The sequence below is a fragment of the Anneissia japonica genome, unplaced genomic scaffold (genome assembly GCF_011630105.1).
Source record: "Anneissia japonica isolate Jap-2015-1 unplaced genomic scaffold, ASM1163010v1 scaffold2994_len2133135_cov197, whole genome shotgun sequence".
In the NCBI taxonomy this organism is placed as follows: domain Eukaryota; kingdom Metazoa; phylum Echinodermata; class Crinoidea; order Comatulida; family Comatulidae; genus Anneissia; species Anneissia japonica.
In genome coordinates this window covers 277,082-293,646 of record NW_022728550.1, presented here as the reverse complement: position 1 = coordinate 293,646, position 16,565 = coordinate 277,082, and the positions used below count along the sequence as shown (strand labels likewise).

The following is a 16,565-nucleotide window of genomic DNA, read 5'->3' as shown; positions in this document are numbered from 1 at the left end:
ATATATTTTCGTCACATAAACATTTTACTTATTTATACCCTATACATAGTGATTTGTTCAAAATTGTAAGTGACAATTTAAATAGAGCACAACTGCGGTACACGGCAGTAACAAATACTGTCCTTGGTATATTACAGTCCATACTGTACGCAGTGGACAACAAAAACATTTTCTATTCAAATTATTTAGGGCAATGGTTAAATTTATTATTACTACGTAAAATTTGCACTTTGTTGCTGCTCGCTGGTGCTATGCTCTGTCTTTATGCACTGATTATAAAATACTGGTAAACATTTTTTGTTTCTTTTATAATCATATCACTGTATTTTTGAATGGTATATTATGCTGTTTTACTAGATATTTCACACTGTTCTCTATATTGGTTTCAAATCAGACAGCGTCTTACAACGAAGATTGACACAGTTTATAGTCGAGCACATTCTTTAGGTTGTTGTGAGAATATTAAACATGTTTAATATTCTATGATGCGACCGTCCCTTTAGTTTGTTTTTTTTTATCATATCTAATTAATGCATGCAATGCACCCATGATTTATGAAAACCTGTGGTAGGTACATCATATTATTCATCGGTGCAATGGGACAAAGCATTAAAAGCTTATATATATTTTTCCATTCCTAAAAATATTGATGCCTCAAGCCAGTTGAATTATGTCTTCGGTGGTTAAGCTACCAGTATTAGAAATTTTTTATCAGAGATTTTTTAAGGAACTTAAGAGGGTAATTGGGATAATTTTTTTTACATAGTTTATTGATTTAAAATAGGACTTTTAATTTATTAGAGAAATAGTGTTTGGTTGAAAGATTTTCAAAAACTGGAATAAATTTTTGGTTATTACCCTCACCAAAGAAATATACTACATAGAATTTTTTTTAGAACAAAGAAATGTATTTACTCTTATTATCTGTGAAATTATGGTATGTTGTTAGTAATTAGTCTCAGTGTAATTAGTAAGACTAATATTTTGGGTACTGTTTATTTTCAGATAGAAACAATATTTTTAATGAAACTGATTATCAATGTGAACAAATTAGGTTTTGTCTTTTGCTCGACTGTGCTCTATAAAATATTAATCTGTAGAAAGTATATTTATAAGAAGACTGTCCGCCTACATTTGCTAAAAATAGGTCATTACAAGAGGGTTGAAATCTCAATATAGCTAGTAGTCATTATGAAATGAGAACATTATAATCAACATAAAATACAGGTGCCAATACATATCCACCACAGTATTTGCATATATTATTAGGCACTTGTACTTACGGGCATAATAAGGAATACGGATTTAAGTACAGTAAACGATGAATTAATAGGTATGATGCATAAACCTCAACATTCATACTCTGACCCGATTTTGTTATATGTTCTCTTCCACTTAAATTTAAAAGCCCAAGCACTATTAATGTAAAATCCATAGTTATCAGAAATATTTCCTTTGAAACTAAGAGAACAACAGGTGGATTGGACCCAATCCATCAGTTTAACTGACAGCAGCTTCTTAAAGAAATGATACTTTAATCTTGTTAGTACTTTTAAAGTTCATATTATTCAGCTTTTTTTGTATCGATTCTAGATTGTTTGTCTGCCTACATTAGTTAACAGTGCAGAAATTTGGTAATGAACCAAGAGTTGTCCACAAATTAGTATTATTTTTTTTTTTTGATAATTAAATCTCTATTTATCAGAGGTGTTTCTGTTATAATAAATTTTGTAATTTCCGTCTCAATTTAACTTTCAAAGAATAAATCGATGCCTGAATGCTGCTATGATTTGAAGTTAAATCTGTTACTTCCATCTGCAGCTTGATGTAGAATACAGATTATTTTCAGTTATATAATTCTAGAAAAGAAACAATTTTTTTAGAATCTGTTTACAAAATACTTTTACTTGCTGTTTGCATCAAGTTGCTTAGTAATTTCTGATTGTATTTTTAAGTTTCAGGTAATAATTCGCATTATTTATTGGTTTTGTTTTTACTTGTACTCTCATTTTGGTTGAAATATTTACTTATTTTAATAAAACTCAGATTGCAAGACTTCTACCCTTCCCTAATGCCATGCCCAGATTATCAATTTGACAAAAAAAAACTGTTGTATGACCATATATAGTCATGGTGTGCCTATATATGGTCATGATGAGATGTCATCATTACCATATTTAGGCATGTCACAAGTTTGATAGATTGGTCAAGGCTTTAAATCCTATCAATTTAACATATTATTTTGGATCCCCCATGGATCTGGACATAACTATGGCTAACTTACCTTAGCAATATTATTATAATTCATTAAACAATTTTATATTGAGAATATTCAGCTCTCTGTAGTGGCCTATATAGGACATAGAAAATATGTTATATGTTTGTAATTAGAATAAATGTAAAAAAGGATAATGTAGTGATTGAGGTTTATGTTTATTTAAAACATTATTGTGCTTCGTAAAGCAATGTATTGTATCTGCATTATGGTTGGCATTATATTGAAAAAGAATTATAGATTATCAGTTATATGATATTGATTATAAAAAATATACTCAATATGCTTAGTTCTAATTAGCCCTTAACCATTATTATATGTTATTATGTTTATCGCAGTGCATTATGGTGAATAGTTGTATGTAATGATATGTCATTTCTGAGCTTATTTTTAGAAATCAACTTTTAAAAATATTTTAATTTTTTATCAAACTTTTACATAACTTTCTCTGTTTCTGTTTCGCTACAAACGGAGCTATTAGTACTAACTGAAGCTATAATTTTACATCTGTTGGATGTGAGAACATTTTGCAAAGACCTCACATAACATAATTCATGACCACATTGAAATATCCAAATATCCATTTGTGTATCTGAAGTTAAAAACAATTGAATTAGACAACTGACAGGCTGATTTTCCCAGCATGCATTGCGATAAACAGAGGACATCATCAAGGGTTAAATTTGTAAATCTTATTTTGTTAGATGTATGTGTTGTATTTTGGTAGATGTGTGATCATGATATAGATGTTTGTCCACCAACATTTGCTAAATCAAGGATTGAACATTGTATTTTAATTTTTGTTTTTTTGTGATAAGAATAATTATTTAGTAATTTAGTAAAGCACACATCTTGAGTTTGTAGGTACTTAAATGCGGGAAAGCATTCATTTTTTTTGCATGAAATAAACTACACCCATGCATCAATATTGATTTAACTTGAGTTTTATAATGGAATCTGTGTTATAATACAAGAGACGATAGTAATACAGGTGTCTGTACATGCATTGTAATGCAGGTGTTGGTCTGTTGAGTGTGCTGTAATACATGTGTTAGTGCATTGTAATACTGGTGTCGGTTGGTGGTAATACAGGTGTTGGTGCATTGTAATACTGGTGTCGGTTGGTGGTAATACAGGTGTTGGTGCATTGTAATACTGGTGTCAGTTGGTGGTAATACAGGTGTTGGTGCATTGTAATACTGGTGTCAGTTGGTGGTAATACAGGTGTTGGTGCATTGTAATACTGGTGTCGGTTGGTGGTAATATAGGTGTTGGTGCGTTGTAATACTGGTGTCGGTTGTAATACAGGTGTTGGTGGATCTTAATGCAGGTGTAGGGTGTTGCAATACAGGTTTTGGTTGTAATTACAAGTGTTGCTAGTTTAAAAAGTCCACATTTCTTTACTGCATATAGATCATGCATACAAGTAGACTGGAATATACTCCGTATTCTACAAAATAGATGTACTAAATGAAGAAATAAATTGCTTAAGATGGTAATTTTGATGCGTTAGTACAGGGGTCAATTAAAAAATGGACATACTGCATACAATATATACATGTGCATTGCAGTACAGGTGTTGATGCATATAAGTACATGTATAGAGCGGTTAGTACAGTGGACATTGTTCAGGATTTACACCCAGTCTCAGGTCAGGGCTTTGAGACGTCGTGTGTTGATCTGCATCCTGCAATGTAACCAATAAATCAACGTTCTCACATTCAGAGATGACTTTTTAGTGGTCCTACAATACGTCATGCAAACTCTTCGACCCTGGAGATTATGCGTGAAATCAGCGTTACTAATTCATTCCGAATCATTCATCTCCTACTCTAAACTAATTCCTCAATTCTCCTACCAAGTACCCATTTATATTCCTGGGTGAAGAGAGGCTATGTTATGTACAGCAAATATCTCAGAATTTGTTGTTTTGACAATAAAATTGACTTGTATCTTTTAACTTGTAAAGTGGCTTACCCAAGTACACAAGTAGTGTGATGAGCGTAGGTCTTGAACCCCCAACCTTCCGATTGAAAGCCAAATGCCTAACACGCTGCACCACACGTTTCCATTAACACATTTCCCTTTTCTTTTTTTTTTATTTGAATTTTATTTTTAATTTATTTTTATGAAGGTGCGACTACACTTTCACCCACTTGAATGTTTTTGGGTTTCTTTCTCATAATGCAATTCTCTCTAGGTATTTAATTATTCTTCAACGATATAACAGCACCGATATTAGTAAATATTTGAAAAAGAAAAACGATTTGTGACGTGGAAACAGACGAATGACATAATGATTTGTCGTCATTGCTATCAAATAAGTTAATAAAAAATACAAAGCATGCATCACATTCCCTTTTTTTTTATTTTAATTTTTTTTTTATTTATTTTTATGGAGGTGTGACTACACTTTCACCCACTTAAATGTTTTTTTTTTTTGTTTTTTTTAATTTACGAATTAAATAGCATCGTACAATTTTGAAATTTCATCATTTTATATGGACAGATATACTACAGTTGTTGATTTAATGCAACTCTCTCTAGGTATTTAATTATTCTTCAACAATATAACAACACCGATATTAGTAAGTATTTGAAAAAGAAAAACCATTTGTGACGTGGAAATGACGTACATGATGAGTCATTATTGCTATCAAATAAGTTCATAAACATTACAAAGCATGCATCAAAGACAAACCTGAAGACAAGACACATATTCCTCAAAATAGTCAATCATTCATTAAATTATTCACTAGATGATCACATTTCTACAACTCAAGTTCAGAACACCACAATTCTATAATGCTTTTTTTACCTATGTGGCCTTTTAAAATTGACCATTTAACTTTTTTTCTATAACACCCAAATAAACCTACAAACCATCGTCTTTTTGAGTCTACTGCTGTTGCAATATCTTCATATATACATAACTATCACATTAAACTATACACATGCTCATTTACAACTGCCTTATTTGGTTATGTTGTAAAGCACAATTTTGCATTGAAACTGAAGAAGTGTCATACAATTTTCATAAACAGTATTTCAATTAAATATTATCACATAATATTACACAATTAACTTACACCTGTATTTTTACGTAATAATTATACCCATAACATTTCAAATACTGTAATACCTATTTTCTTACATAATGTCACGTTATAATATGTATACAAAACATACCGGAAGAGGTAGTACAAGAATAGTGTATACAGTGAAAGCTGGTTTTTCGGTAGTTCGTAGGCCTACAGTATAATTACGGTTTGAATACAAACAAAGCTACACAAACTCTTATATCAATATAATTAAAACGGTCCACTAACAATGTGGTGATGTGCATAGGGCCGGCGGAGTGATGCTGCTCCATTCCATGTTGATATTCTGTATAGTTTCCACCAGTCTGGTAGTATTCAGGTAAACGGCGAACTTCAGCTATAACAATTAGAAAACAAGAACAAAAAAGTTAAGAGGTTACTGTACTTGTTCCTAGACCACCTTCACTTTTGGAATAAAATTTATCACGGTTCGATGAATTATTAAGTCCTAACCAATTCCTCACACAGTTCACATTACCGTACTCTTTTCAATCTAAAGAACTGTGTGCTAAAAAACTAATCGATAAGGAAATGGATATATGAGACTAATGTGTTTTTTAAACAAAATTTTAAGTCTCATGTTGTTAATGTCTCTGGCAGAACTCGGTTAAGTGTAATTCAAATTGTACTAGAAAGTCGTTTATACCGAACTCTTTAATAGTTTATTCATTTATACAGTATTACAAATCATAATGTTTGCATCATGTACTGTGTATTTCATTTTTGTTTATATATTTCATAATAATCATAAGATATGTCATTGTTATCGAGGAATACGAATCTGTATTTAAGTATCAATTAAATTTTATTCCAAATCAATTCAAAACTTCATATGAAATAGACCTATGCAAATCAAGTATAACGTGGGAAAAATGAAGAACAAAGATGTTGAAAAGAAATGGAAAGGGCATTCAAAACAAGCACAGCTTTAACATATGAATCCCCGTACAAAACCGGAGGGCAACTTAACTACAGGCAAATCTATACCCCGCCGGACACCATCTCGGTATTTCTACAAAAGGTTTCGGGGTTAAAATAAAAACATTTCAAAGAAAGAATTAAATTATTTACTAGTGAGTTAATTATGGAGCTGAATATTAAAAGAAGAAATGTGGTTTTAAAATTTTAATAGCTGTGAGAGATTATTCCATATTTTTACACCTTGGTACCGTAGGTTCTCCATTGTTAGGCCTATTTTTTTTCTTTTTTTTAATTAATGCGAAGCTGGTTTTTATTCCTGGTATTGTGGTGTGGTCAGGGGCGGATCCAGTAGGGGCCACAAAATTTAACAATTTCAATGCAAATCAATGTTTTGTGCTACTCATCTATTCTAAAACTGTTGTGTCCCCCCCCCCCCCCACCCCCGTTAGAAAAATTCTGAATCCGCAACTGGTGGTGTGATTCTACTGTTTGGAAATAACTGTCAAAGAGATGGCAATAGTTTACGGTGGAAAGAAACATGAATGTAGCAACAGTTTTAAGATAAATACCAAAAATGTTGAGAATACAGGTAGATTATGAAAAGGGGTGAAGATGGATGTTGATAGTGGACGTTGCAAATGATACAACGTAATGCTTTTTTCTGGCGTATGTGTAGGCGGCTGTAGGCAGAGGAATCCCATGTAGTAAATGCATACGTAAGTTGTGACAAGGTAATTCAACAAAAGGACGCACATCTCCGCTCTCGAACATAGCGCGTGCGTACAGTCCTTTGATCTTTACTGTGGCATCGACAAACCGATACTAGTTGCGAGTACAGCCGTCAATTATTAGTCTATGGGTGCCATTCGTTTTATGGTGTTAGTTTTTATTTTATTAATTTTGGGTACTTCGCAATGTCTGTTACATTTGATTTTTTTTGACCGCGAGCTTGTTAAATGCTTCTATAAACTGCAATTTGATTTGTGAAAATTGACCAAGAAAATGAAAAGTTATAGCAATTCAAAATTTAGGAATTCTATAAAATTTCATGTTCTTATGTAACATTAATCTGTCATTTTGACAATGTTGGCATAAGGTGCCGAGGACGAACATTTGAGTATATACGGAACATTTATTAATTTTTTTCTCGAAGTGAGTCTCATGAACGACAATCTGTCTCTTATACACATCTAGATGTGTATAAGAGACAGGGTCATATGTATGTATGTATGTATGTGTCTTTTATATCTGGATCGACTTCTATTATTATTTATACATATATTATATATTATCTGATATATACCTATATTATCTGAATTGACTTTTAGAGAAACTGATGCTACATCGAGATCCATAGCGATTTGATTACAATTACGTTACTTGAGTACCGTACATCTGATATTATTCAATGAGACCTATTTTTAAAATAACAAATTTAATTATTGTTACAATGTGAACGATTGAGAAAATCTAATTAAAGAGCACTTAACAGTTACATAATATCTAGCTATTATCTCCGCCATCGTGAAAAAGAAAGACTATAGCAGTACTGTATGTTTATTGTACTCCAGTTAACGGTTATCGTCGTATTGTATTGTGTATTTTTACGTTAACGCGTGGTATTGCAGCCAATCACACATTGGGACAGGTGATTTACAACTTTACTCGTTCTGTCCTATCAAAATATCAATTTTCTTTAGTATATTATATTCCAAACACTCCGGTCCCGCTATCTTGTTTACAATTGTAAACAAGAAAAATACAATTCTTAAATTATCTCTCGATCCCCCTGTGATACATTTTCAAATAATGATAGGCCTATATCCTGGTGTACCACACTTACCTTAATATGGTGCTCCGGTATCGGTACAACAGGCATTGCAATATATCGAACGTCAATGAGTTGTACGAACTGTAAATCAATACAGTATTCATCACCGAAGTACTTGTTCGTAATATTGTTCCCTATCACAGATCAAGTTGAAGAAAATCAAAGATTACACGGTACCGGTATGCGATTTCCTCACTAAGAGCACTAAATTGCCCTGGAGTCTCCAGCAATTTTGGTTCATCCACCTGTCTCCAGGATACTCCACATTTTCTCCCAGAATTTGAAAATCTCCTGGATATTAACAAATGTTCACAGCTTATACATACAAAAGGTAGACAAAGAATTATCGAACAATCTGGGCGACAAAAACAAATTAATAATGACCCAAACCTGCAGTTTTATCTGTTCTTGTAATTTGATGTAGGCCCTATCTTCTAGGCCTAATATTATTTGTATAAGTTTTGTTTTTCGGACACACCTTTGTTTTTCAAAGTGTGCCACTGATGTACAAGTGCAAGTCCAAATAAATATTACCACCTGCACAAGCCTCTTTGTTTTATAGTAAACAGGGTGGAAAGTTTGTGTATGCATAGTTGTACATGCGTTTTAGCTAGTACACGCGTCATAAATCTCTGTCAGACCTGCACGACAGGAATTTGATTTTAGCAGCGTATGATCCCTGCCTGAATCAAGTATTTAAATAGTACAGTTTTCAACTTTTGAACGAAGTGGGTTTCCCAACCATACGAAGTCGGTGTGATGGCGTTTGCTTCTTATGCAGGGACTATCTATTTCTCTGATCATTTTACTAGGTAGGTATTAAAATACATTAACTGTGATAAAGATTTGACTTTGTTTCGTTACGTTTAGGCCTACAGTAATTAATGTTTTTAATAAATAAATTAGCTTTTTTAACTAGCCCTATCCCAAGTTTTGTCCTTTTATAAAAATAGGAATACATTGAAATTATAAACATATAAGAGTACGGTACTAAAATGAACCTGTTGTTCCTATGTCATCCAAACCCACTTCATTGGAGCAGAAGTATCTTCCAAATAGTAATCTAACTGCTTTGCGAAACTTTTTATACTTGTAACCATATATGAACGAATTTACAACCGAGTTACTCTGTGCCATCAGTCTGAACACCTTATACCATACCGACGACACGGCTACCAACTCTATATCAAAGTTTTGGAATAGATACACAACTTGATTTGGTGTCCATAGCACACAGAAAGCGCCTAGTACTATCAACAAAACTGATATGACGCGTTTGCGTGCATTTAAAAGCGTCATTGCCTGCGCTGCGTTCATGGGACTTTGTTTCCCAGCGTCAATCTTAAGATTTTGAAGAATTCTATTATAAGAATATATCATGAAGATAAGTGGAATCAAGTACGATATTAAGAATATTAAGACGCCATTCAATCGTTGTGAGGCCGTGTCTGGGAACCCGTATGTACATTGGTGAATATCTGAATCATAAGAATTGACGAACGGAGCAGCAAACTCTTGAATAAAGGACACAACCCACGTGCCAGCTATCATCACCCAAACTTTTCCCGACGTGAAATGACGTTCGTAGTACAGAGGGAACACAAGGGCGAAAAACCTTTCTATCGTCACGCAAACTAAGTTAAAAACTGACGCTGTCAAACAGACCCAAAAGAAAAAGAGATTGTTGTAAAAACGGCAAAATAATTCCGCTAAAATCGCTGAATCAGGGACATCTAGGTAAGCAGCTTCAACTGGAAAGACGTTCACAATGAGTAATATCGAGGACAGAAGATCGGCAATTGCTAGACTCAGGATTAGATAATTAGTTAAAGAGTGCATAGATTTAACTCGAATAATAACAGCACAAATGACAGAATTGCCGACAGTTCCAATAACTCCAAGCACAACTTCTAAAACGATCACCCAATCTACTGTCGACGACGTCTCTTCAAACTCCTGTGTTTGTGTATATGCAACCGTTGTTGCCATTTTAGTAAAACTTGTAATGAAATGAATGTCACTCAGAACGTACCATATGAATATTTTATGTAGGCATAGGCTACAAGATGATTGTGACAGTTATCGGTTAGTATTCTTCTTCCTCAAAGTATTTACAAAAATAATAACCTATAGTTTTTAATTCCTTAGACATATCGAATCTTCTTGAGCGTAATGTTTCGTTTTGTACAACTCAAACGTCTGCAACCGATCAGTAGAGCAATCGCCTTTTAAAAAAATTCGTCATATTTGAAGGGGACGGACATGTGCACAACACGCAATATAGAATTCATTTATCGTAATTAGAAAGAAAGCATTATATGCTAGTCCGATAATTATTCTCATTGTCCTTGCACTATACCTCAGTGTATGCTGCAACATCAACTGCTTAAAACAACAAACACGGCGAAGAATACCGAATTATGATTTGACTAATAGTCCTACGTCATAATTTAGCGAATAATAATTTCAGTAAGTCGTTTCATTTACTGGAATAAAAGTGCATAATTCCATCGCTATTAAATTTATAAACTATTATGACATCCGTCCTAGAACTGTTACGTATTTCCAGACAACTAAGGTTACTGAAGACTTGAAAAAATCGTCAATGTGAAAGCCAAAGTTTTAAGGCACTTGGTAATCCGTCCTCTCCTTATCCGCCCTTTATATTGGCATGTAGGCCTATTCGATGAAGTCACGACCTGTGTCATATGGTTGTTTTATGTATAGTCTGCTAAATGTTTTTTTAACAGATTTCGCTGCTGCTGTCGTGTCAATGTGCCCTTTAAAGTATCCTTGCATTGCGCATGTTATGCGCAATATGTCGTACTTTAATAAAAGCTTCTTTGGCAGGCGACTGTTATATTCATATTATCACTCAGGCGAGTGGACCACAAAAGTACATCTGCTGAATTACGGTTGACTTATCGATCTTAATTCAAACTCTGCTCAACTTTCTAGAATATTTGAAACTCGATGTCTCTTTACTTGATTGCCTTAAGTCGGCTATTGATGTCGCCGATAGGTCCCATAGGCACAGTGGTTTTAACTAAAGAAATCGATTCCCTTTTGGATCTCTTCTTGATGCGGATTTCCCCCGTCACCGGTGGCCCTGCGATTTCAACACAATTTCCGGTTTACGGTGGCGCATGTGAAATCAAGGACTATTATAATAGAATGATCTTACGTCCAATCATTCTCGGCTCAGCCTTCAATTAGCGAATCGAAATGATTAATAGTTTTATAACTAGCTTGATATACTTATTAAAATTTAATTACCGTTATATCAGATTCATGATAGATGTATTGGCAGTGAGTATTCGATTAGGTTTTGAATCCAGGCTTAGTAGGCCTATACAGTTATAGCATATGCGGCATCATGGCAAAATACTCTCATCTTTCAACCCGGGGTAAACGGCAATAAAGTTAAATATACTGTCTGTCATGAGATAAAAATTAAATTCCATATTTGAATTAATCAGTGTGTCTGTTTAGGTAAGCTATTACCGGTACTCACGATTAAAAATTTGTACAGGAAAAATTATTTCTGCGTCAAATAACCCAGGGGCGGATCTAGGATTAAATTTAGGCGGTGGGGCTCACTTGGTGCGAAGCTCCGAGTGGGTGGGTTTGGGAAGGTGGTGTCCTTCCTCCCATGAATTTTTAAAAAAAAAATTAACACTATGACAGCCGTACATAGCATTCTAATCTAAAGAATTAGCTATTGTTATGGAGTCTTGAAAATATACTGTATTCGATAGTTCGTAAACACGTTTTCTGCCGAATGACTAATGACTGTTGTAGGTGCGATATGTTATTATTTATTATTATGTTGGATATTATGTTGGCATTAAATTGATTATGTACTCTTAAATAAAATTCGCAAATACCTATGTACGGTAACTATACCAAAAGATTGTACTTTTATTCTATCATTTCACCACGAGCCTTATGTGTTGTTGCGCGCCAGCGTAATCAACAAAAACCAACACCAACTGACTGAAGTAACCAACACCGACTGAAGTAGGCCTACTGTAGTAATAAATATAGGCCTAGATATGATCCTAGTGTAAAAACTTCTCTTATTTCTTCTGTTTTCTATATGAACAATCGCTTTTTAGCTTTTTTATCGTTATCGTTGAAGTATAAACAGGCCTTAAAACGGAAATTAGGCCTATAAGATGAGAAAACAGATGATGATGATGATGATGACGATATTCAAAATTAGCTGGTAATCAATTTAATAATTTTTGTATTATTAATGTCTGTAAAACAGATCAAGTAAATAACTCACTTGATCCTTTCAAAAAAGCTATTGAAATTTTATGATTTTTTTTGGGCAGCCACTTTCAGTACTTCCCAAGTAAAGTTTGTATCCTTTGATTTGTATTCACAGAACTCTAGATGGCGCATGCACTGAATCGAAGTAGCCGGCAAGATGGCGGTAGCTGGACGGTTCTCGCAAAAGTTATTCCGTCTTTCATTGCTGAAAAATGTTCGAGTTTTGCAAAAAGCGTATGCATGTGAGTCAGAAATCAATCTTTTTTTATTTTGAGTGGTAGATTATCATTGCTTTTTACATCAGTTTTTTGTATAACAGGCTCAATATAGGCCTAATCCCCAGGTCCTAGCCTAGGTCCTAGCCTGAGTCCTAGCCTAGCTAGCTAGGAGCCTAGGCAGGCGCCGAGCAGGCAGGGAGGCTAAAGTAGGACCGAGGCCGATTGGCTCTAACTAGGCCTAGGCTAGTCTGGGTCCTAGACCACTTGGGACAGCGTCTGCTACTACTAGTAGGGCTTAGCATAGCGTAGCCTAGACTGCTATGCATAGTACCTGTATCAGGCACGATATATTGCACAGAACCTCACATCTGACAGTGACTGAGTATTTATTTCAATTTAGGCCTCCCTACTACGTGTACTGTACACGGTAGTGATGGCGATGCTATCTCAAAATCGGGTGCACTTCCCCCCCCCCCTTCGCGTTCTTTTGCCTTTGTTTCATGTGGCTTCAAAAGCGCCTTGAGACGTTTTTCTGTGGAGGGCGCTATATAAATATACGACCATTGACCATTACATGGTCAATGTAGACTAGGCCTAGTGCAGGTGCAGATTTATTTTTCAGAGACATTTATTGTGATATGGACCACCTAGGCATGGCTCTAGCTAGGTCATATGTTTCACCAAGTTTGATTAAACATTGTAGTTGTATGTTTTATTAGTATAGTAGTACTAATACGATAGTTGAGTACTTATTAGGCCTAGTATAGTAGCAGTACACTGTAGTGTATATACAGTAGGCTATGCCCATACTGTAAAGTTTTTTTAATTGTGCGTAGAATATCTAAAAAATAAGCTCAAATTTGCTCGAAAAATAGGTGCGCGGAATTGTAATTGCTGCATACAGTAATTCAAATTCAAATTCAAATTGGTTTTGTATTTTAAAGATTTGTTCAAAGCCTAATTTTCAGCAAAATGTGCGCAGAAATCGGCCCTTATTTTCTGAAATGCGCAGACAGATTTCTAGGCCAAATGCTTGTGCGGAGGATATACTGTATTCCCCACGCAGGCCTTACTATACAGTATTCAGGCCTTTTTAATTAATTAATTAAAAGGTTTTCATTGTTAGCAAAATCTTAATGTTTGATATGGTGTGCTTGTTCAAGAAATGCACCTTTGTTAGATGATCATTATTTATGAAATTATTTATGTTGATGGTTGTTGGATTTCATTTTTAAATAGCATCATTTGGAGACAGTACCAAGAGAGGAATGCCTGGTGCCTATCCCAAGACAGAAGAAGAAAGAATTGCTGCTGCTAAGAAATACAACATCCGTGTGGAAGATTACGAACCCTATCCAGATGATGGATTAGGCTGGGGAGATTATCCTAAAATGGAAAAAATCCATCAGGACTCCAGAGATCCTCATGCTGACTGGGATTTTCCAGAAGAGAGGAGGAACTATGGAGAGCTTGTAAGTACATTGGATAAAGATTTAATCCAATAATAAGCTTTTATTTGTACAGTTGTATCATGAATAATAGTTTACTAGCTAGATGAAAAGGTCAGATTATTTAATGAAATTTTCTTATGCATTACTGTAATATATTAAAGAATAATTCCTCTAGAAAATTACTACATCTAGCCAACCACTTTAATAGGATTACTGTAAATATAACTGCTGTTGTATTGGCCATTGGTTGTGCTACTTATATGAATGATACATTAACTTCCTCTACTCTATACATATGACTGTCACTATTATTACATGCTGACATTTGAAAGAATACGATGAAGAAATATTTGGTTTAGAATTAGATTGATAAGCCCACCTTAACTAGCTCGCTCTTCACTTTGTCATTGATTGATTGATTGATTAGTTTGCTTTTTTGCAGTATATATATTTTGTAATGTGTATTATGTACTATATATTCACAGCTACACATAGAAGAGGATTTTCTCAAGAGATATACACCCAACAGTACAAAGAAATACAAATACTCCCAGTAAGTGAGAAAGCCTCAAAGATCTTATAATAACAAGATAGCGCTTTTCATGTTTTTAAGCCTAACAAGTAGAAGCGTTGATGTTCAGTACAAAAAGCATAAAAAGTAATAGGGCATCCTAGTTGTTACAATGGAATTTGCACGCAGAAATCGCGGAATGCGTTAATCTTTAGTTAAAAATCATTGATGTCAAAGTTGAAAAGTAAATGTAATTGCGAAGACACCCTACACTGCGTTGTTACAGAATATGCAATTGTAGACACTCTTGTTTTAGAATCTTTGGAAATTTTATACAGTAGTATAGAGGGTGCTGTTACAGCCTGGTAGTTTGGAAAAATTGATGTCAAAGTTGAAAAGTAATTGTAATTGCGAAGATGCCCTACACTGCGTTATTACAGAATATGCATGCAGAAATTGCGGACACTCTTGTTTTAGAATCTTTGGAAAGTTTATACAAGTAGTATAGAGGGTGCTGTTACAGCCTGATTGTTTGGAAAACAATTTTAACTTCAATGAAATTAATAGTTTGAAGTCTAAGTGCCACTATATGTACTCAGTGGTGGATCCAGGAATTTGTAATAGGGGGGCTCAGGGAGGGATTTTCACAAATAGAGGTTCCATCCACCTCGCCCCCACCATGGTTGGGACTGAGGTAAGAAAAGTTATGATTATAGCACCTCCAGATGGTTGGAAATGGCACTCTCAGACTTAAATTTGATAATTTTATTTTTTTTCTCCCATTTGAAAAAAAATAATTTTAAATTCACCATTGCTGCCACTATCCAATATGACAAATGTCATTCTTTAACAATATTATTTTTGCTTCTATTTTAGTACTCAACAAGCAGGCATGTTTTTCGCTGTTTTGGGAACCCTTGGCTTCTTATTTTGGCTTGGATCATTTTACAAGTTTTTCCCACCTGTTGTGAGTACCTTCAAATAATAAAATAATAATAATAATAATGTGAGTGAAATGTAATGAAAATGGATAAAATAAAGGAATAATGATACATTTTCAGTAGTAATAAATTGGAAAATTATAAGATTTGTATAATAGAAAAACTGCAAGCCTTTTGAAAACCATGCTTGGGAGTTGCCCAAAGTGTGAAAACTCAATGTTGACAAAATGATCTGCAACTAAACAAAAATGTAAAATGGATACAGTAGAGCCTGTAAAGCAAAAACCAGACAAAACATTAGTTTATAAAATAAAAAAGGGAAAGTTAAAAACAAAAATAATGATGAAATTGGGCATGGTGATGTGATAATAAAATCATGAATAATGATTTTAATATGATAGAATAATAAAAACAATAAAGGGTTTATTTATAATGCGCCTCTTCCTTGTGGTTATAAAGCGCAGTTCTTTTTCCTGGTCATTGGGTCCATATGCTAAGTGTTCCTGCTGGTAATCAGCGCAGGAGCGGGTAATCCCACCAGGTTACCATATACTCCTGGGTGAAGAGAAGCAATGCAGATAAAGTGTCTTGCCCAAGGACACAAGCAAAATGCACAGCGAGTGATTGAAACCCCGACCTCGAGGTTGGGAAACCAAACCGTTCCAACTGCGCCAAACCGCTTCCATAAGGGGAAATAGTGAATATTATATTTGTTTTTTTGTTCTCTTTTTAGGTACCTAAGCAGTATCCTGAAAACAACAGAATTATACCAGAATTCAAAATGTTCTAAGGTTAGCGAATACTTTACTGGAATTATGGGTACCAACACCACTGATAATGGTGTGCTTTATGTTGACAGTGAACAATTATTTTGTAATAAACCAAATGAAACTTCTATTATCATTTAAATAATTTGTATTTAATTTAGAATTGTGTCATCAGATTAAATGTTTATGAAGTGGTTCCAAGTTGTAAGCTCAATGGTTGAATTTGGATGTATTTTATCCAATCCAATGAAAACCTTGTGAAACTTTGACA

General features: G+C 34.2%; 2 protein-coding genes across 2 annotated transcripts; one reads left to right on the top strand and one right to left on the bottom strand.

The window, feature by feature from the left end:
• Positions 1-290: 290 nt before the first annotated feature.
• Positions 291-11,209, bottom strand: LOC117114282 (bombesin receptor subtype-3-like). The gene is made up of 2 exons (XM_033257900.1): positions 8,141-11,209; positions 291-5,713 (listed from the first exon to the last, which is right to left on the bottom strand). The coding sequence occupies exon 1, from the start codon at positions 10,115-10,117 to the stop codon at positions 9,119-9,121; it is 999 nt and encodes a 332-aa protein (XP_033113791.1). The 5' UTR covers positions 10,118-11,209; the 3' UTR covers positions 291-5,713; positions 8,141-9,118.
• Positions 11,210-12,521: 1,312 nt separating this feature from the next.
• On the top strand, positions 12,522-16,317 carry LOC117114254 (NADH dehydrogenase [ubiquinone] 1 beta subcomplex subunit 8, mitochondrial-like). Its single transcript, XM_033257859.1, has 5 exons — positions 12,522-12,648; positions 13,864-14,096; positions 14,561-14,628; positions 15,463-15,553; positions 16,261-16,317. Exons 1-5 carry the CDS (start codon positions 12,564-12,566, stop codon positions 16,315-16,317), a joined length of 534 nt encoding a protein of 177 aa, XP_033113750.1. The 5' UTR covers positions 12,522-12,563.
• The last annotated feature ends 248 nt before the right edge of the window (positions 16,318-16,565 follow it).